At 42.2% G+C, this 18,976-nt stretch overlaps 4 protein-coding genes across 5 annotated transcripts; 1 reads left to right on the forward strand and 3 right to left on the reverse strand.

The window, feature by feature from the left end:
- Nucleotides 1–1,296: 1,296 nt before the first annotated feature.
- arpc4 (actin related protein 2/3 complex, subunit 4) lies at nucleotides 1,297–3,819 on the reverse strand. Its single transcript, XM_067234579.1, has 6 exons — nucleotides 3,771–3,819; nucleotides 2,760–2,878; nucleotides 2,502–2,613; nucleotides 2,198–2,293; nucleotides 1,926–2,096; nucleotides 1,297–1,840 (listed from the first exon to the last, which is right to left on the reverse strand). Exons 1-6 carry the CDS (start codon nucleotides 3,771–3,773, stop codon nucleotides 1,835–1,837), a joined length of 507 nt encoding a protein of 168 aa, XP_067090680.1. The 5' UTR covers nucleotides 3,774–3,819; the 3' UTR covers nucleotides 1,297–1,834.
- A 784-nt stretch (nucleotides 3,820–4,603) lies between these two features.
- h1-10 (H1.10 linker histone) lies at nucleotides 4,604–5,787 on the reverse strand. Its single transcript, XM_067238403.1, has one exon. It carries the CDS (start codon nucleotides 5,678–5,680, stop codon nucleotides 5,045–5,047), a length of 636 nt encoding a protein of 211 aa, XP_067094504.1. The 5' UTR covers nucleotides 5,681–5,787; the 3' UTR covers nucleotides 4,604–5,044.
- Nucleotides 5,788–7,649: 1,862 nt separating this feature from the next.
- Nucleotides 7,650–13,321, reverse strand: LOC136947171 (ras-related protein rab7-like). 2 transcript variants are annotated; one of them, XM_067241069.1, is made up of 6 exons: nucleotides 13,268–13,321; nucleotides 10,389–10,451; nucleotides 9,928–10,054; nucleotides 8,264–8,482; nucleotides 8,037–8,165; nucleotides 7,650–7,895 (listed from the first exon to the last, which is right to left on the reverse strand). In XM_067241069.1, exons 2-6 carry the CDS (start codon nucleotides 10,439–10,441, stop codon nucleotides 7,800–7,802), a joined length of 624 nt encoding a protein of 207 aa, XP_067097170.1. In that variant the 5' UTR covers nucleotides 10,442–10,451; nucleotides 13,268–13,321; the 3' UTR covers nucleotides 7,650–7,799. The 2 variants fall into 2 exon arrangements, with proteins under 2 accessions (XP_067097170.1, XP_067097163.1); XM_067241062.1 differs by lacking the exon at nucleotides 13,268–13,321 and adding an exon at nucleotides 12,911–13,051.
- A 2,011-nt stretch (nucleotides 13,322–15,332) lies between these two features.
- On the forward strand, nucleotides 15,333–17,971 carry si:ch211-157b11.8 (fibrinogen-like protein 1). The gene is made up of 6 exons (XM_067256424.1): nucleotides 15,333–15,605; nucleotides 16,280–16,478; nucleotides 16,875–16,952; nucleotides 17,067–17,179; nucleotides 17,288–17,550; nucleotides 17,641–17,971. The coding sequence occupies exons 1-6, from the start codon at nucleotides 15,333–15,335 to the stop codon at nucleotides 17,969–17,971; spliced, it is 1,257 nt and encodes a 418-aa protein (XP_067112525.1).
- Nucleotides 17,972–18,976: the final 1,005 nt, after the last annotated feature.

The following is an 18,976-nucleotide window of genomic DNA, read 5'->3' on the forward strand; positions in this document are numbered from 1 at the left end:
TAAACGTAGGCCCATATGTCCTGTTACATTTTAAAAGTTTCAAAGAAATAATCAATATTGTCTTAAACAGTAATCAGATTTTGTGGTGTTTCAGAATGTGAATGTGCAGTGCAGCAAAGAAGATGCTCTGCAGACAGTCCCAGCTCACCTCTGGTCAGGGTTCCTGCGGTTTCTAAAATTCTGAACTTTAAATTTAAGGCCTTAAAACGTCTTAAAATCGTTAAATTGATCTGATTAATTAGTCAGGTCTAAAAAAGGTTTTACCCTCGTTCATTTCCAGAAACGCTAGCCGCAGAAAGTTATTACAAAGTAGCAAAAAAGTATTGAGTCGTAGCCTACAAAGCAGAGCTCTAGAGTGAACTAAACTAAAGAGAATATTCCTGAGATTTTATTTATGAAATTGAAGGTGAAGTTCCACATCTCACATGACCACAATGTAACTTTTAAGTTGAAATAAATGTAAAATTTGGATTTGAACCCAGGTTGTTGCGGTACCGCACCAGCTTGTCTGAAAGAGCATGCCCACTAACCCAGTGAGTTCAAAGGGGAGCCCTGCTTTCTTCTGGTTTTCTGACACCCAAACTCTGCAGGTTGTTACAACTACATAGTTCAATGTCAAATTTTATGTTGAGTGGAGATTGTTATGATCCCTGATAGCTCAGTGGTTAAGGATGTGATCTACTGTGGGTGGGGTCTTGTGTTCTAATCTGTCTGAAGGATCTTCTTACAGCTACATTTTTGTTCTTGGACTTGTAAATAAAACTCGACTTATAAATAAAACTGATAAAAGATTTATATTTAGACTCTTGGTTGAACCATTCCTGGTGGGACAGGGGATCTAGACAGTCAGGGAGTGCGCTGTGGTTACAGGAATCTGGGCCCAAGGATGAGTTTGGCACTGCTCTGTGCTGGTTTTGAACCCAGGTTGTTGTGGTGTACGCCCTTGTTCTCAACCCACTACACCACAGGGGTCTGTCTTGTGTCTTTTTCTGTCTTGTGTACCATTTTGTTGAAGTGAACCAAAACACAAATGTTTCTTGTAACTAAAATACATTCCTTCTGAAAGTATGTAATGTTTGACGTGTTTCATGCTTTTGTTCTCCAGTTAATATTTTAATCGTGTTTATGACAGCATACTAGAACCATTGCTGTATTGTAACTGATCTGCTTTTGGATTCTGTTTAAACCGAGAAAAAAGAATTAACATACTTTAACATGCTGTTTATGGTTACTTAAATTCAATATTTGCTTTAGTTTTTGCAAAAGAGATGAACCAGAGAACAGAATAAACATACAAACAATCGATAGAGGGATTTATTTCTCAATTTCAGCGCTTATCATATTTATTTCCATCAATGATAGGGTCTACTCTGTGTATTAAGACAATAAACATGTGCACCAATTTGTTTAAGGTCTGTTGTAACAAAAACTTTGCAAAAAAAATGATATATACGTGTGCATATAATATTCATATAAAAAAAAAAAACATTTAAATTATCAGAAAGAAAATATTGTTTCCCTGTGCTCATCAAAATTGACTGAGGGTTTCATTTTAAGGACCCGCCCTGATTTAATGTTTTGTTCTAAAGGCAGAAATTAAATGAGGCTGTGAATATTCATTATGTACAAACATCAATAAATCTGAGCACAGGGAAACATTGATGATGAAGGACAACATCCACATTGGTCAGATGCACTTCATAGATGTCATCATCGTGGTTGGCTTGACAGACTATTGTCCCGCCTCTTCCATTTCTGTCCTGTGATGGGCTCCATCCAAGAAACCATGGTGACTTTTGTGATCATGGTGAGGAATTTTTGGGGGGTTTTGTTTTTAGAACTGCAAAACAAGGACACAAGGTCAAATCTACAAAGACTTGAACAACATGAAAGAAAATGTTTTTGAGAAACCAAAAAACACTCACATTTTTTAGGAACTCCTCTGCGACAATACGGGCCCTGGCATTGACAGACAGCTTCATCTCACTAATCTCCTTGTCAATCTCTTCCATGAAATGAATGACAAAGTCCACCAGCTTGTGCTTGTACATCTGTTCAGTGTGGAAGTTGGTTATGAGGAAACTGATGTCGTAGCCCTGTGGAACAACAAGACAAGAGGAGAGAACTGATTCAAATGGGAGAAGTATGCAAATGGGTAAAGTATGCAAATAAGATCATTCATAATTGGGTATCTCACCTCCACTGGTTTCCTCCTCAGGATGAAGAAGTTCTCTGCCCTCATCATCATGAAGCGCATGAATTTATGACAGAGGATCTTCTCAATCTCATCCGCCTGGATGGACACAAATCACAAGACCAGCAATTTGATCATAAAATAATTACGTGACAGGGCCATGGTAAACTTTTAATCTCTGTAAATAACCAATCATAAGTTTTAACAATGCATACGGCTATGTATAGCCAAGAGATCATGATCAAGAGATCATGTGTTTTACAGTCTACACTGGTGAGGAAGAAAGAGGTAGTGAGAGCTTCCCGACCTGCTTAACAGCAATGCTGACTCGGACTGAGTTGATAGAGCCCTCGATCAGAACCTTCTCCTTCTCATTACGACTAATAATGACAGGCTGAAGAAGCAACTCTTTACTGCTCCTGTGAGTGGACAGCAAAAACAACATTCATTATACATGTGTACACAATCACAAACTCTCGAAACCCTCACACAGAGTATCTGCTGAGTACAGCCCCTTGAGAAAGGTATAGTCCCACCCACTATTAGGGGAGAAAGAGACACTTACCGAACCTCCACCTCTGGCTTGTTGTGGCGCTCCACCACCTGAGAGGAGAAGTTCTCCAGACAGAGGGCAGCCTGCAGTGTGGCACGCACAGCGTTGAGGTATGGGCGCAGAGTCGCCGTCTGAGAGAAGAGAGAGCATTTTAAAAGAAAACAGATTATGTAGGTTTAAGGTTAAAAAGGAATATTATAAATGGCCTGCCACAGTAAGCTACCTCCCTTATACTGTCAAACTCCTCCACACTATCCTTCTCTAGCCAATAAGCCCTCTACAGTCAAACAGGTCTAAACATGCAGGTAGGATTCTTAGCACTGAGGAATTTCCTCAGTGTCTCATCCAAAAGCTGCAGACTGAACATACTAAATTCCAAGACAATATCACAGGAAAAAGATTTCATCAAAAACGCTCAAACAACATAAATTAAATAGATGCATAAAAGCACATAACACAATGTGGCAGTGCAAGTAAGCTCACACACGAATCTACCAGAGGCTAAGCTGTAATTGTATTTTATCTATCGAGAGTTTGTCAAACGTCATTAGAATACAATTATATTTGGCAGTAGCTTGTAAAGTGAGGTCAAAACCAGCTGTGCAACTCTCCATCCCTTCATGACAGACATGACAGTTAGCTAGCTAATTCAACTGATTTAGAAATTATACGTTTATTAGGAAAGTACACAGCTAGTAACCCAGTCAGCCCACGGTACACTTGTGTTATACGTTACCTTCCATTATACAATATTCAATATATCAGCCGTGATTTTAGATGGCAAGCTGACGTTATGATTTACGTCGCTTGCTAAATAGCTAGCTACAGTAGCCACTGACTGCAAAAAAAATGCCAGCAACTAGGCTACCCCGCTGCTATTCTAGAAAGCCAACATTAGCTTGCTACCTCAACTTTCTTAACATCGGGTACATATACGGTTTAAGTGTAACTCAAATACATTTCTCATCGTGTGATGTGGTATATTATCCTTACTTGCACGACATAAACCTTGGATTATCTTACCATTGCTCTGTATGTGCAGGACCAGAAGACGGAAGTGCTCTCGTCAGGTCTCTTCCGCGAGCCTGTGCTCGCAGTGGAATATACCATTTAAATTCCTCATAGGGGAACATAGTTGAGGGTGGAAATGTGATTGATCCATTGCTACATACTTATATATGTTTTCTTGCATTATCCTATTGTAGTAATTGTATACGTATTTTACACATGTAATACATTGTTCAAATTTTTTTATATTTGGCTCAACCATATGACATTTCTGTCGGACAAAGCATTCAAGTAAATAATGTGCTGTACCTTTTCTACGATTCTTTTGCGTTTTAAGAATACATACAATACATACTCTTATGTTTGTATGTGCATTTTAACTGTTTTCAGCGAACCATTATCAGATATATCGTAATGAATGAATCGTGAGTTGCAAATGTTTTCTTCCTAATAAGGTAAAAGGACCTCTCCATTTCAGTTCTAGTGAGGGGGTGGGTGTTTGTAAGTGTGTGGAAATCCTACCATTTCATTGAATTTATTTTTCATAAAGACGTCGCTTATAAGATGAATTGCACCAACAAATTTATTAAAACAATTTTCATCTGGGTATTTTCATTCCATTGGGACATATTTTGCAATGTTTTAATCCGGTGGTGGCAGGACTGTTTAAATGTCTAATAGTTTTCATTTCAGGGTTTTGTCTGAGAATCGTATGGGTGCAATGAAGAGCTGTAGCCTACCAGTAAATGTAATATTGAGTCGTATGTTACCAAAGTAAGACATCTAGACGTTTTGTTTCAATGGTTATTCCTACCGTATGTTGAAAATAATCTGAGTCATTAAAACCATCATTTTAGATTGCAATTTATTTACAGAGAATTTAACTGCTTGAGGCAACAAAGGCTACATGCCCACATTACACATACAAACATTTAAACGAAACATAAGTTCCAGATAATGCCGTCTTTTATTTTTTACTTTAGTTACAGTAATTCAGCAAGCCTCGTCAACTAACTAGTGTATTTCCGACAACTGGGGGCGTTGCCCACAATTCAAATCTGGACTGGGCGGTTTGACTCATCGATGCCCCATCGTAAATGTTTCACAATTGTTTACACATCATACCATCATTTGCTGAAGATGTACAAAAATAATATAAATGAAATTTTTGGCCAAACCTAACATTTGGGCCACACTTGGATGCGAATAAAAAAGTCCAATCATCGTTTAAACCACAACATGTACAAAAATAAATCAAGTCTTTTTTTTCCGGTGTTGGGTTGGGTATGCTACTTCTTTCTTGGAGACTTGGCGGCAGGCTTGCTCGCCTTCTTCGGCTTTGGCTTCTTACTTTTAACCGGAGTTGCCTTTTTGGCCGCCAGCTTTTTTGGTTTGGCGGCCGGCTTCTTCTTGGGTGTCGACTTCTTTTTCGGGCTAGCCTTCGGTTTCGCCTTAGTTTTGATGGCTGCCTTTGCCTTCTTAGCTGGTGCTTTTGTTTTTACAGCCTTAACAGGCGTTGGTGCTTTTTTCGGTGCCTTTGTCTCAAACTTCTTTTTGTTTAGTTTGAAAGAACCGTTCGCACCCGTACCCTTTACCTGGATCAGGGTATCGTTCAGAACTAGCGCGCGAATAGAATATCGCAGATAGGTTCGTCCATGCTGCTGATCGAACCAGATCGCCTCCCTGGCTTTGTTGTAAATCTTGGCCAACGACGAACCATTTCTCTCGCCCAGTTGTTTAATCGCGTCAACTACCAGTACGCTGTACTTCCCTGGGCCCTTTCCCTTGCGTTTCTTCTTCTTGGCTGAGCTGGTGGCAACAGTCGCTGGTTTTGCTTTTGGTTTAGGTTTAGTGGCTGTCCTTTTCTTTGACTTTGCAGCCACTGGAGCTTCTGCGGCAGGAACTACTTCAGTATCACTTGCCATTATGTTAAATTCAATAATAGATATACGAACGAATTGTTATCACAGACCCTACGTCAAATTGCTCGGGTGGATATGATCTCTGAAACAAGCCTGGCTAGCCTATATAGGTACCAAGCGGACGTGATTGAAAACAACAACATGGAATGTCATGGTGTGTGCGAAGTTGTGTTTTTTGATATGAGTTTCATTGAGATTTTGGAATATCCGGGACGATTATTACGAGACAAACAACTTTTTATAGTAAGACCAAACGATTACCTATTTGGTGGTTGTATGTTTGTACCGGTGTTGGTCGACATTTCCAAGAAAAAAGGGAAAGTGCGGACGGCACCGCACAGTAGTAGTGGCAAACTGGGTGGGGGGACCTACTTTACGAGGTTATGGTTTGAAAATGGTACACAGTTTTACTTTCTATAAACTTTAGACCAGTACTTCAGAGTGGGGTAAGTCGTAATTGATAATGGGTTTCTTGTTTAGCCACTTCAGTTTTGGAATATTTTTGATTTAATTTGTTTAAACTAGCACAGTACACGCCCTCGCGTGGCAATCTATTGACAATTCGAGATTTGCACCCATCTCTTCACGCGAGCCTCGAACTGAATTACAAATTTAAATTGCAATAAGAAAGAATCATAACAGACTACAGTTACATTTTATTGTAAGCTATAGTGAGATTGTACCAGTGTGTGTCCTATCTTATATACTTCCAAGTCAGTAATGATAAGTCCCATTAATTGCTTGATCTCAATGGACACCAACTGAAACTAAAGCAACACCCAAAAAGATTTGTTCTTCATTGCCACTTTGGCAGTTTTATACTAATTGCTAAAATATATGGACACAATGCAGACAATCAATGTTTATATTCAAGAGACACTTTATTATAACTTCTTTTGATATCCCAATACTTTTCAACATCATTGGCATAGCACAGTTGCTTTATTAGGAAGAAAAGAGCAATACCAGGGTAAATTCTTGGACTATTTCTTTATAACTCACAGATAAAAAGAGCATCCAATCCCATTTCATCTCTCAGCATTTTATCTATTACATCTACACACATAGTAGTACACAATTTGTTAAAAATTAATATTATGCACTTATTAACAAACTTGCCAACCTGAGCTACCAGCAGAGTAAAAGAAACAGTAGCAACAGAGACAGTTATTAGAGAAGAGGTGTATGGCAACAGATCTGTAAATCTAGTGTTGAAACAAAATGGCAGACAAATTACATACAGTAGTATCAGTAGTACAATTAGGATAATAACATTGTCTACGTCTTAAGCTTTTCTATTGTTGTTGCCTCATTTATGAATATTGGCCCTGTAATGTGAATTTAGAACAGATCACGGTGCTACCTACTGTACAAAGGGTGTGGACACCACCAGGCATAAAGGTGTTTGTTTTGTTTTTTGATTAAAAGGATCTTTATGGGTTGTTGACAAGGGTGGTAGTCATTATGCCGACCACTACGTGTATAACATTTAAGGCAATGAAAAAAATCAACTCGACGAGGAAAAAGTGCTAACAAATACGCTCCAGACTGGCTTAAGACTTTTACATCAACAGCCAATAATAATAATTAAAAAAAATACAGTTCATTATTCCTCCATAGTTAGACAGATAAAGGAGTTCACTGAGATATGAGAAAATAATGAATATATTTTTCAAGAATAGAAAATGAAGAGGACCAGAAATCACAGGAATTCTGTCCCAAGCCACCTCCTCTCACATTATGTAGGAACAGCCACTGCATCTTCCACTCGCTCTGTTAAAACATGGCTGCATCTTTCTTAATAGCATTAACAGAAGGGAGTCTGGGGGCAGTTAGAAATACAGGTGAGTGAGTGAGCTGTCATTCTTCACTTAACATTATTTTTTTGTGCCAGATTCATTGTGTGTGGAGTGAGTGTGTACCGTAGGTACCGAGTCTGTGCACCCATGTGCACTATTAATGGGAAGCTAATGGGATTGTGGTGGGCCGGGAATGTGACATGATCTGTGACGGACCAGAGGAGCAGTTCACTCTGAGGGAGGAGTAGGGACCACAAAGGTGCTGAGAGTGGGGTCGTGGGGATGTTCCAGTAGGCCAGAGAGAAGATAGTCCTAACGCCACTTCAGCAGCTGCAGCTCTCTTGTGAAGGCTTGGCTCTGTCATTCCTATCCAGTTTAATGGGTTCAGGGAATTCATTATACAACTCCACCTCTGTCTCCTAAGAGGAAAAGGGAGAGAGAGAAGAAGAGGACATAACAATAAGTGAGATTCATCCTAAACAATAAATCATCAACCAATATCGCCGCAGAGTTCCAAAGTCTAGTTTGAAAACTAGATGGTGCTGATGCCGGTGTCTCACCTGTTTGAGGGCATTGCGTGCAATGGTCTGGAAGGCTTGCTCTACATTGATGGCTTCCTTAGCGCTGGTCTCGAAGTAAGGGATGTTGTTCTTACTTTGACACCAGGCCTGGGCCCTTTTGGTTGTCACCTATGTGTGGATGAGAGGAAATATTATGATTATGGCCACATTCAACATTATGTTACGTAATCAGCCCTCATATGTCACTTTTTCAAACTTTAGCTCACCTGTCTGTTCTCCAGGTCAATCTTGTTGCCTAGAACCACAAAAGGGAAGTTCTCCGGGTCTCTGGGGCTAGCCTGGATCAGGAACTCATCTCTCCAGCTGTCTAAGGTCTTGAAGGTGTTTGGAGCCGTCACATCAAATACCAGCACACAGCAGTCAGCCCCACGGTAGAACGCTACCCCCAATGACTGGAACCTCTCCTGCCCAGCTGTGTCCCAGATCTGACCAGGAAGGAGGGAAATGGAGAGAGTGGTTTGGAAGGATAGGGGGACATAGGAATGAAGGAGGGAGAAAGTGTGTGTGGGGGGAAGGGGTAAAGAAAAGGAAAATGGGGAATTACATTTAGCAAACGCTCTTTAATTCTCTCGAATTAAAGAGATGAACGGGAAGTAAGAAGCCAAACGTTAACAGGGAAGATATGAACTATTCTTTGTTTGGTAACATGCTTTGTTTCTTGGCTAGGAATCATTTTTAAACTTCCTGATTAGATCACACAGTTGGATGTTAGTTCACTATGGTTTTCCTTTAATCAATTTTGAAGCTAGAGGACTGAAGGCAAACAATATGGACTGCATTTATATAGCGCTTTTCTACCTTAGCGGCACTCAAAGCGCTTTACAATGTTTGCCTCTCATTCACCCATTCATACTCTCACTCACACATACCGACGGCAGCGAGCTACCATGCAAGGCGCCGGCCTGCCAATCGGGAGCAACTTGGGGTTCAGAGTCTTGCTCAAGGATACTTCGGCACATGACCTAGGAGGAGTCGGGGATCGAACCGCCAACCTTGCGATTAACAGACAACCCTCTCTACCCCCTGAGCCACAGCCGCCCCACAATATCAGTAATTGTAAGTCAGTTATCACTAGCTGTGTCTTTGCATGAAAATCACTTGACAGGCACTGACAGCTGCCTATTTTTTGGGGACTTCCCCACTGCATGTGAGGTCATCCTGCTAGCTTGCAAATGGGCCTTGGGCGCGAACTGCCCTAAACCTCATTGATCAATCCTGATCAAACGTAACTATGTCTAACGCTCTTTCCTCCACGAACATGGCATTGGCGGTTCGGTTGGCATATAATCATTGACTGTACAATTTCTGTCTTTCTGGAAGTTAGACCATTTCATTCTGTTCATTCAAACCAATCTCTCATATCAAATTCATAATCTAACTTGGTTATACTATCCATGTTGACCTTACTTTAATACATTTGTTGTAAAATATATTTTGATGTGTGCGTGTTCACTAAATGTTAGAATTGGCTCTACACTTACAACAAATCCATTCCTTAAGATTAGACTGATAATTACACATTAACTTAGGTTTCCTGATGTCCTGAACCCAATATTACGGTAGTGCCACCATTCTAACTAAATAATTGATTATAAATTAAGTATTTCTATTCTTCACAAGCATTTGCATGGCCAAGAATCGAACCGGCAACCTTCTGAGTAAAAGCCCGATTCCCTAACCGCTCAGCCATCTGACCCCCACTCATGGGCAGTTTTGGCTTAGACTAGGCTTAATCTGTGTCTGTGAAATCAGCCCTCAGTCATTCAACTTCCACACAGTATAAAATGCTGTAACCTTAACTCAGACTCTCATTTGATGTATTCCTGGATTTTATGAGGGATGAACCAGAATTTTCAGTGAGCTAGTGTACCTGCATTGTGACGAGTCGGTCGTCCACCATCACCTCCTTGGTCAAGAAATCTGCTCCTATCGTGGCTTTGTATTGGTTGCTGAACTTCTTGTTCACATACTGGTTCATCAGGGAGGTCTTGCCCACACTTTCACGTAGAGAGAAAGCAGAAGAAGAGAAGGAGAAATACAGAGCGAGATGGGAAGGAAATAAATGTTTAATTAATTGCAATCTATGGGGTCCCAATGCTGGGAGGTAGAATAACCTTTCAAATCAAAACCTGTGCCCTGCAGAGAATGTACATTTTAATATCTGAAATGTCTATCAGTGTAAGAAAATAATTGAATATATGTGACCAGGAGAAGACATAATGTAACAGGGATAAAAGCCATCTTTTAAATATTGAAAACAGATACCATTTTATTCACAGACATTTAATCTACTGTTAAAACTAACCAACTAGACGCTTGTTGAGTACTCACCCAGAATCCCCCAGAATGATGACTTTCAGAAGCACTTTCTTCCTGGACGTCATGTTGTCAATCCTGGGGAGAGATCCATGACAACAAGTTAGAATAGGAATTATGGGTACGCCGTTGGCTTAATGGGCTGTCAAATACATACTATTTGCAGCATCTCATCCTACACTGGTTACCCGCCTAGATAATGACTTACTTCCAGCAAAGAAATACAGGAGCTTATCGTCTATTATTGTTAAATTGATCCACAATTTTTAAAACTATGTCTTTGCTACCACAATGTGTGTCTCTCAGCATAGACAATGCTATAGGATGTAGGTCCTATGTGAATTAGTTAGCTTTGTGAAGACTCCTTTGCCACTTGACCAATAAGATTTGAGCTCCATTCATTTCAGTCATGTGCTTTTTAAGCTGCTGGTCGAAGTCACGAGCAACATATCATTCTCCCCCTCTTACTCTCTCGCTGGCGTGCATGCGCAGACACACACACAGGAAGTGAATTGGAGAGCTGGCTGTATTATGCTTCCTCTTAATGGGGCAGATCCAAACATAAAACTCTTTCCTAATCCCCTCTAGTAGACATTCCCAAAGGCACTATGCTTCCACAGGGTCAGCAAACTCAACTTGATGTAGAACATATTGGAGTTTTATATATTTGTATTTGTATAGCCCTGATGGAGAACATAAGACAACAGAATATCATTGTGATCTCAAAAGTGAAATTCCACAATCTCCTCTTCCACTTAAAGAAAAACAATGTAGCAGAATAACAAGCTTTGTTTAAATTCATTCTTACCAGCTATCAGACTAGTTCAACAAAGACGGTAGTCTGCAGTGAAGAATGGCATTCAAGAGAATTCCCTACAGCACAAGTAGTCTCCGCCTCACAGCTCTACTACTACTCAAGCTTCTCATAGTAAGAGTGCTCAGTAAAAATAGGTTGAACCAGCACTACTACTGTATGACTTCTGAAAACACGGGTCATGGCCTCCATCCTATTCACACACCAACACTGCAATCGCTAATGTCTAATGTAGTCTATATCACCCTAAACCCTCTAATTTACCCCACTGCCCACTCTGAAATCTTCCCATATGTAGCCCTTCACCAGATGTTAACACACTAGCCTCTGTCCTCCTCCATCCAGTGGCATAGTGAGTGGAGTCTTCAGCAGAAGAGCATGAGGTTCTCAGCATGTTCAGTCCACTGTCACATGACTGCAGGAGAAGCCAATCCTCTGTCCTCACAACTACCTCTCCCCCCAACATCAAACAGGCTATATGTCAGGAGCAAGCTGTCTCATAGACTCATAGACATAAAATATATTGTAACTACCTTTCCAGGGGTAAGTGTAATGTATGTTCTACAACTTCAATAAAGAGCTTAGGTTATGCATAGTAGACCAGTGCTTGTTGGTTATGGTCTGTTACTCTGCACTCCTACACTGTTTAAGAGAGGCTGCAGCTGAACTCTGGACTGGTTGCCTATACAACTCTGCTTTCAGTAGCCAACATACATAGAGAGAGGGGGTCCTGGAACTCCAACTACTCATTTGCATGCCTACTAGGTACAGCTGGGCACCCGGAATGACAAAAACAAACCTCTAAATATAGCCTCCTTGTGCACAGTCCGATAGAGCATAGAGTTCATTGCTCAGTACATCTTGTGTCACACAATAACACACTCCCTCCAGTGACCATGTTGACAGATCCACTGGTGACCCTGAAAACTATGAGACACTTTTAGCATGAGTTGTGACACTGCAACAATATGAAGTACAGGTAGACACAGCCAACGAACATGGTCAAAACAAAGTGCCCAGTAGACTGTTTAACGTAACGTTATTTTAGCTAGAAAGGTTTACTCTGAATTGGTGGTGCATGTCCAGGTAAAAGCCATGATTCAGAATGCTGTATGTAACCATAATGTTCTCTGATGTACCCCCTCAAATCTCTAACCCATGATACTGTATTGGGAAAATCGGATCCTGTCCGAACTCTGAACGGTTGAGGTTGGTAGCAGTAAGTAATTTACTTAGAAATACTTTTAACATGTCGTTCGTGTGTTAACCGAGGACAATTTGTGATGTAGCTAGTCAGTCATAGTAACATGTGACAAAGCATTTCAAGTCTGTATCGAGTCACTCTTGAAAGTCCCTTAGATTTATAGTTAACCAAAGACTGGGTCACGAGTTCATCCATACGATAGTTAGCTAAGCTTCTTTTTGCCTTTATGCTTCCTAGGATAACCCACAAATACAAATAATGCCAGTCGAGGCACTTGCACTGATTTCATTTCAGTATTCATTTAAGTATTGACCTTAATTTGCTCTAGCACCCTCCGATTATTTCTCAAACCGTCGTCACCACAGTCAGAAGCCACCCCAGACAGCTATACAGACAGTACAACCACAAGCTATTACAAATCTCGGTTGAACATTTCGCCCAGTCACCGCCGCTGGGGGGGCTCTGTTTAGCTAAATAACTAAAACAAACTATACGCTCAAAGTTGTCATCGGCACTTACCTTCAACTCCAGACAAGCCCGATAATTATTTTCTTACAATATTAGAGCTAGCCAGCTAACTGTCTAGCTTTCTATTGTTCAGCTGGGACAGGTTGTCTGCGACGCAGTGCCCCACAGTTGACAGCGCAGCTAGCTAGTCTAGCTATATCGCGTAGGTATCTACTGTAGCGTAGCCTGCAAGACCTTTCTAGCCTACCACCAACAGTTTTAAGATAACTGGCTAGTCAGTTATTTTGTAACGCAGCGTAACAGGTTGTACTTTTCTCTCGTCTTTAGTGCAAGCTCGTGATATCAACTAACGATATTCGCCACATATGATATAAAATGTCTTGAACTGAGTTCAGTCTGGCAACATACCCTTCGCGCACGAATTTTTTCTTTTTCTTTACCCTCTTTCACTTCCTCCACAACAACACTCGCGTTGACGCGCTCAACGTGGTCACGCAGAACATGCGTGAGCCCCGCCCATGGTCTTACTGTCCCAGAGAATGTGCACTTGACTGTGACCAAAAACAAAAAGTGGTAAATATAGAGTAAGGACCATGCATTCAAAAAGCACACAATCCAACTAGCTTGACACTGTTGTGAACATGAGCATGCATAACCAAGCGTGTTAATTATTAACATGTCTTTAATGGTAGGTAGTAGCAATGGATACTTTTTACTCAAGTATATGTCAGAGCCCATACTTCTTTACTGTAACTTGAGAGAAAAAGTGTTGTCAGCACTTCATCTTTTACCAGTCTTTTTTTTAAACATGAGTATCTGTACTTCTACTTGAGTGAAGGACATGTGTCATCTCTGGTAATATCACATACATCAGTAAATCATAATATCAAAACACCACTAGAGGACACTCTCAGCTCACCTCAAAATCATTTGAAATCAGCAATATTGTGTTGGCTGAGCTAAATGAACTCTGATCACCAATATCTTTTTGTATCAGAATCCAAATCAAGGTTAATGGTCAATTACTATGTATAACTCTCATATAAAATGACTAAGCTACAACAGTCATTCTGGTTTAGGTTATATATTAAACACCTGCCCCAAATCCCAGGACCATATGAGAGTGTTCTTATATCACATATCTCCAATTCGCCCTGACCCTTAAACATTTCTGAAAGTCTCTTATTGCATGATTGCTGACGTCATTCTATACTCTGAAGCCTATATGAAAGAAGAGGTTGGAATGGTAGCCTGGTGTGCCCCCTGACTTGGATGATGTGTGTTTATGTTGGTGTGTGTGTGTGTGTGTGTTCTGCAGAAGTTGAAGTGTGTCATTTTGTCGCATCTGATGACCTTACTGTTTGTAGAGGAATTCCTGCTTTCTCACCCCCATTCAAGTCTAGTTTTTATGGCCTCTAAGGAACTCCATTGTAAACACCAACACGACACAAAGGAGGTTGACAAAAGTGAGAAAGAGGGAAAGGAGGGGTGTGGGAGAGGCAGTGTCTCAACTTTATGGGAATACTGACAGACAAACACCGACATGACTATGCATTAGCGACAACTCACTTAGTCCTACACACATCTTAACATAGACACATGGGGAGAGATTCAGAGGTGGGGACTGAGAGAGATAGAGAGATTAAAAAGAAGGAGAGAGGAAGGAGGTGTAGAAAATGTGACTCAAGCATGAGCCTGTGTGAGACAGAAAAAAAGTGAAAGTCAAGAGACAGTCTGCAGCAGTGTAAAGGTGCTGCTTCGTGTGACCATAAACTGTATTTTTGTGTGCATATGTGTGACTGAGTGGGATTAACATTACAAAACTGTACATCATCAATGTTTATTTAGCTATGTGTGTGTGTTGGCGTGTGTGGTGGTGTGTGTGCGTGCAACTGAGAGAGTGCAAGTGAGAGAGAAGATGAGTCAAAGAGGTGAGTAGATTATGCGTGTGTGTGTGTGCGTGTGTGTGTATCGGGGGTGGGTGCATTAGTGCGTGTCAGAGAGCAAAGAGAGCCGCAGTTATCTAGGAATCTGAGCCAAAGCACCCTCACTACCAGAGACAGAGAGAGGGAGGTAGAGTGTGAGAAGGTGACCAGAGGGACAGAGAAGTTAAGAGGTTGAAGTTTGTAGATACAGATACAGACACAGATAGAAAAAGTTAAAGAAACACGGATACGTAACTAGATTAAACAGAAACCTACTTCATTATTTTGTACTAATCCTTTATGCTGATGAAGAGATTAATAAAGAAATAGGCTACATAGATAAAGAAAGGAACATACTGATATCAATCGAAGCAACGGACTCAAATCACTAACAAGAAACTGTCAAGAAGTCAGGAGTTACCAGGATTTGGGACCTTAAGCTGACAAAAAGCAACACATTTTAGGTGAAAACCTGCAAAACACGGATAGTGAAAGATTTTCAACAAGAGTGGATTTTGTGTGACTTCAACCCCTTTTTCAGATTTCCCATGATTCCACTTGGCTCTCTCAGCATGCTGCCATTGCTGTCTCTGTGCGTGGGAGCCGTACTGTCTCCTCCAGAAGCTCTCTCCACCTGCCCCCATCCCCCCTGCAGGGACAGCCTGGTGGCCGCTCCACCCATACGGCCAGGGACGGGGGCCGGGATGTGTGAGGGGCGCTCGGGGGCGTCAGGCTGCAGGGTGGTGGCTGCGGCCCCATCCTCTTCAGACTCACCTCTGAGGGTGGAGCACAGACAGGAACTCCAACAGGTGCAGACCAAGGTGAGTGGCATCACGTCCAGGTCATGCCAAGGTCACATCCTGTTATTTTGACTGTAGAATGTAGTCGAAGGAGATTGTGGCCTTAAGGTATTGTAGAGGCAAAACAATGATAATTATGTGCTCCGTCATGAAGCGGAAGGCCTGGACAATGTCTGTCTGACTGAGTAGATATACTTTGGCTTCAACAAGCTATACTGGAACTCTGAGTTAGCTATGTTGTGGAGGGTAACACTGAGGGGAAAGACGTGTGTGAGATGACGTCACTTAACAGACTGAAACAGTGTTGAGCATTCATTAGAATGGCTCTCTGCACAGAGCCAGCAGGTTCCTACTCTGGGGAGTTGAGGCACTGACAAACCAGGCACCACCTGACAGACACTGTCCAGTGATGAGAATCAAAGCAGGAGTAAATTTAGACTTGGAGGTAAAGCTGTCCAAATCATATGGCTGTGCTGAGCTCATGCAGTGACAGGTGTGCCTGCAGTGACTAAGGCTGATGTAAGTGTGAAAGAGCGATTGAGTCAACTTATCTTCTTTGTTTGCCCCTTGTGTGAGAGGCTATATGTGTGTAATGAGACCTCTGAATACTTGTCTGTGTATGTTTGTTTGAGCATGCATGCTTGTGTGTGATGCAACCAGCAACCTTTGAGGGTGTATGTGTGGTGTTCCTGCAGATGGGGGATGTGTCAGATCGCCTGGTTCAGCTTCAGAGCTGCATGCGTTCCCTCCAGGAACCAGGGGCCACCAGGGGCCAAGGGGCCCAGCCGGGAGGGGACACACTAGGGGCCATCCTGGCTTTGATGGCCTCTGTGCTGACAGAGTGTGACCTCCACTGTCACAGTCAGGCCCTCAGAGCAATGGCCAAACGACTTGGTGAGGAACACAAATACCCCCACACACTAACCCTAACCTTAACCCTAACCCTAACCCCAAACCACGATAAAGCATGCTCTCTCTTTCTACCTTCACACATATACACACATGTACACTCACACACAGTCCTCTGGCATGGTATGGTCAACACACACACACATACCTAGCAAACAGGCCTGCGCAGTCTCGGTCAGAGGTGAGTGCACAGGAATGTCAGACTGTGTGTGGTGAGTTGGGTAGACAGATCACTAGTATCTCATGACCATCACGCAGCCCAAGATCTCACCCATGCAATACAATACAAGTCCCTATGCATCTACCAATATAGTCGATAGATTGCTGCATATCCACAGTGTGATGTGACTCTGACCCCCAGCTCTCTGTTTGTGTGGACAGAGGGGGCAGCAGTGGGAAGAGAGGGGGAGAAGGATCTGCTGCTTCTGCTCAGGAGTATTACACAACACTCACCAACAGGTGAGAGCAGAGGGCACAACAGTAGTGTGTGTGCCTGTTTGTGTGTGTTTATGTGTGTATTAATAGGTGTACCAACATTCACAAGTAAGTGTGTGTGTGTGTGTGCGTTTGCAGTTGCCCCTTCAGCAAGGCAGTTTCCTCAGGACTGTGCTGAGATCTATCGCATAGGGATCAAAGAGAATGGAATTTACACCATTCAGCCTGACCAACAAAGACCTGCGCTGGAGGTACTTTATAAACACACACACACACATGTTAACATCACACACATGAACAGTCACACACACACAGGCACACACACTTATGAATGTACAATCAACCATTTTTCTGGCCAGGCTTCATGTGACATGGAGACAGCAGGCGGGGGATGGACAGTGTTTCAGACTCGGAGAGACGGCTTGCTGGACTTCAACCGGACATGGCAGGAGTACCAGGAGGGCTTTGGATCTCCCCAAGGGGAACACTGGCTGGGGAACGCAGCTCTGCATGGCCTCACCTCCTCTGGCCAGTACCAGCTCCGCATTCAGCTGGAGGACTGGCACCAGCAACGGCGCCATGCCACCTACAACACCTTCAGAGTGGCCTCAGAGACACAAAGGTGATGGGGAAAGCACTGTCAGCTCCGTGAACCCACACGCACAAAACACCACACATCATGTTATGCTCTTTCCTTCTCTTTGCCTCTTAGGTATCGTCTGACAGCTCGGGAGTACTCTGGTGATGCTGGCAACTCACTTAGCTACAGCAAACGCTACAACCACGACGGCCGAGCATTCAGCACCAACGACCGTGACCATGACCGCTACACAGCTGGTAACTGTGCACAGTACTATGGTGCTGGTTGGTGGTTTGATGCCTGCCTGGCTGCCAATCTGAACGGACGCTACTATCGTGGGCGCTATAGCGGGCTGACCAATGGCATCTACTGGGGCACATGGTACATCCTGACGGACAGCCGCAGCGGGGAGCGCTACTCCTTTAAGAGTGTGGAGATGAAGACAAGGCCTCAGGACTTCTGAAGAAGCTAGCCTAGAGAGCAATTGAGACTGGAATGTAGAAAGGTGTAGGATAAATAAATCCTATTCTTTGACGAAAATATACTACAAATCAAAAGAGGTTCTCCATTCAGATGGCTTAGTCCTATACTCGTATGAGTCTCTGTCTGGAGATCTGTCCACGAGGTATGTAAGATGTACTCCTGAAGAATTGTTTAGAGTTTGTCTGATGTCCTGTACTCCATCATGTAAAATGTCACTGGTATAGTGAACAACACTTTTAAGATTGATACTCTGGTTGGCTGTGGGCTTCACTGACAAGGACAGTGCTTAGAATGAAGGCTGCCTCACAGAGGCTCTACATGCCATGGCTCTGTCTGTATTCTCATGTCTTTGGTGTGTTTTAAAGTCTAACAAGGATCAGGAGACTATGTGATCCTGAGGAAAGCATCATGGATCCCAACACCTGCTTTATTTTACCCAAACTCAAACCATACTGTTGAGCACCTTTTTCTTTTGTGATGATTAAATAAATATTTGTTCATGTTGTGCATATTTTCTGATATAAATAAAATAAAGAGATGTACATAAATGATGTGTCCTGAGAAATATTTATGATGTTTGTTTAATACAATACATGGCCCCATGATTCTACTGTTACAATCCCTTTTGCTGCATTCATTACACACAAAATATAATAACCAGCTGTTCAGGTTGCAACCTGGCATGGTTAGTATGGTTTGTGTCCAAACTGAAGATGTTAATGAATGGGACACAGTAACTATTGTTCTTGGGGGTGAACCAGGCAGGGAGGGGCACTGACAGTTGGTTGATACTCATAACCTCCAAGCTCTTTCCTGCTGGAGTTGCTAGCATGCTCAGGTTCTAATGCACAACAGTGAGTTAGCCAGCCATGAGCTTTGATGCGGTTCTGTCTTCAAGTATGTGTTTGTAAAGCAAAGTAATCAAATTATTTATGGCTGAAATTATGGTTTCACATTAAATAGAGAGGAGCTCATTTTTTTGGTC

This window comes from Osmerus mordax, chromosome 1 (genome assembly GCF_038355195.1).
Source record: "Osmerus mordax isolate fOsmMor3 chromosome 1, fOsmMor3.pri, whole genome shotgun sequence".
NCBI lineage: Eukaryota > Metazoa > Chordata > Actinopteri > Osmeriformes > Osmeridae > Osmerus > Osmerus mordax.

Excerpts from the sequence above, each read along its gene's own strand:
- arpc4 (XM_067234579.1), bottom strand. Across the intron at positions 2,614-2,759 it reads AAGCCAGAGGTGGAGGTTCG|GAGCAGTAAAGAGTTGCTTC; the intron begins GTAAGTGTCTCT and ends GTCCACTCACAG. Across the intron at positions 2,294-2,501 it reads TCAGCATTGCTGTTAAGCAG|GCGGATGAGATTGAGAAGAT; the intron begins GTCGGGAAGCTC and ends GTGTCCATCCAG.
- h1-10 (XM_067238403.1), bottom strand. The coding sequence starts at position 5,680 with ATGGCAAGTGATACTGAAGTAGTTCCTGCCGCAGAAGCTCCAGTGGCT.
- LOC136947171 (XM_067241069.1), bottom strand. The coding sequence starts at position 10,441 with ATGACGTCCAGGAAGAAAGTGCTTCTGAAAGTCATCATTCTGGGGGAT. Across the intron at positions 8,483-9,927 it reads ACCGACTCGTCACAATGCAG|ATCTGGGACACAGCTGGGCA; the intron begins GTACACTAGCTC and ends CTTCCTGGTCAG. Across the intron at positions 7,896-8,036 it reads CACGCAATGCCCTCAAACAG|GAGACAGAGGTGGAGTTGTA; the intron begins GTGAGACACCGG and ends TTTTCCTCTTAG.
- si:ch211-157b11.8 (XM_067256424.1), top strand. The coding sequence starts at position 15,333 with ATGATTCCACTTGGCTCTCTCAGCATGCTGCCATTGCTGTCTCTGTGC. Across the intron at positions 15,606-16,279 it reads TCCAACAGGTGCAGACCAAG|ATGGGGGATGTGTCAGATCG; the intron begins GTGAGTGGCATC and ends GTGTTCCTGCAG. Across the intron at positions 16,953-17,066 it reads TACACAACACTCACCAACAG|TTGCCCCTTCAGCAAGGCAG; the intron begins GTGAGAGCAGAG and ends GTGCGTTTGCAG.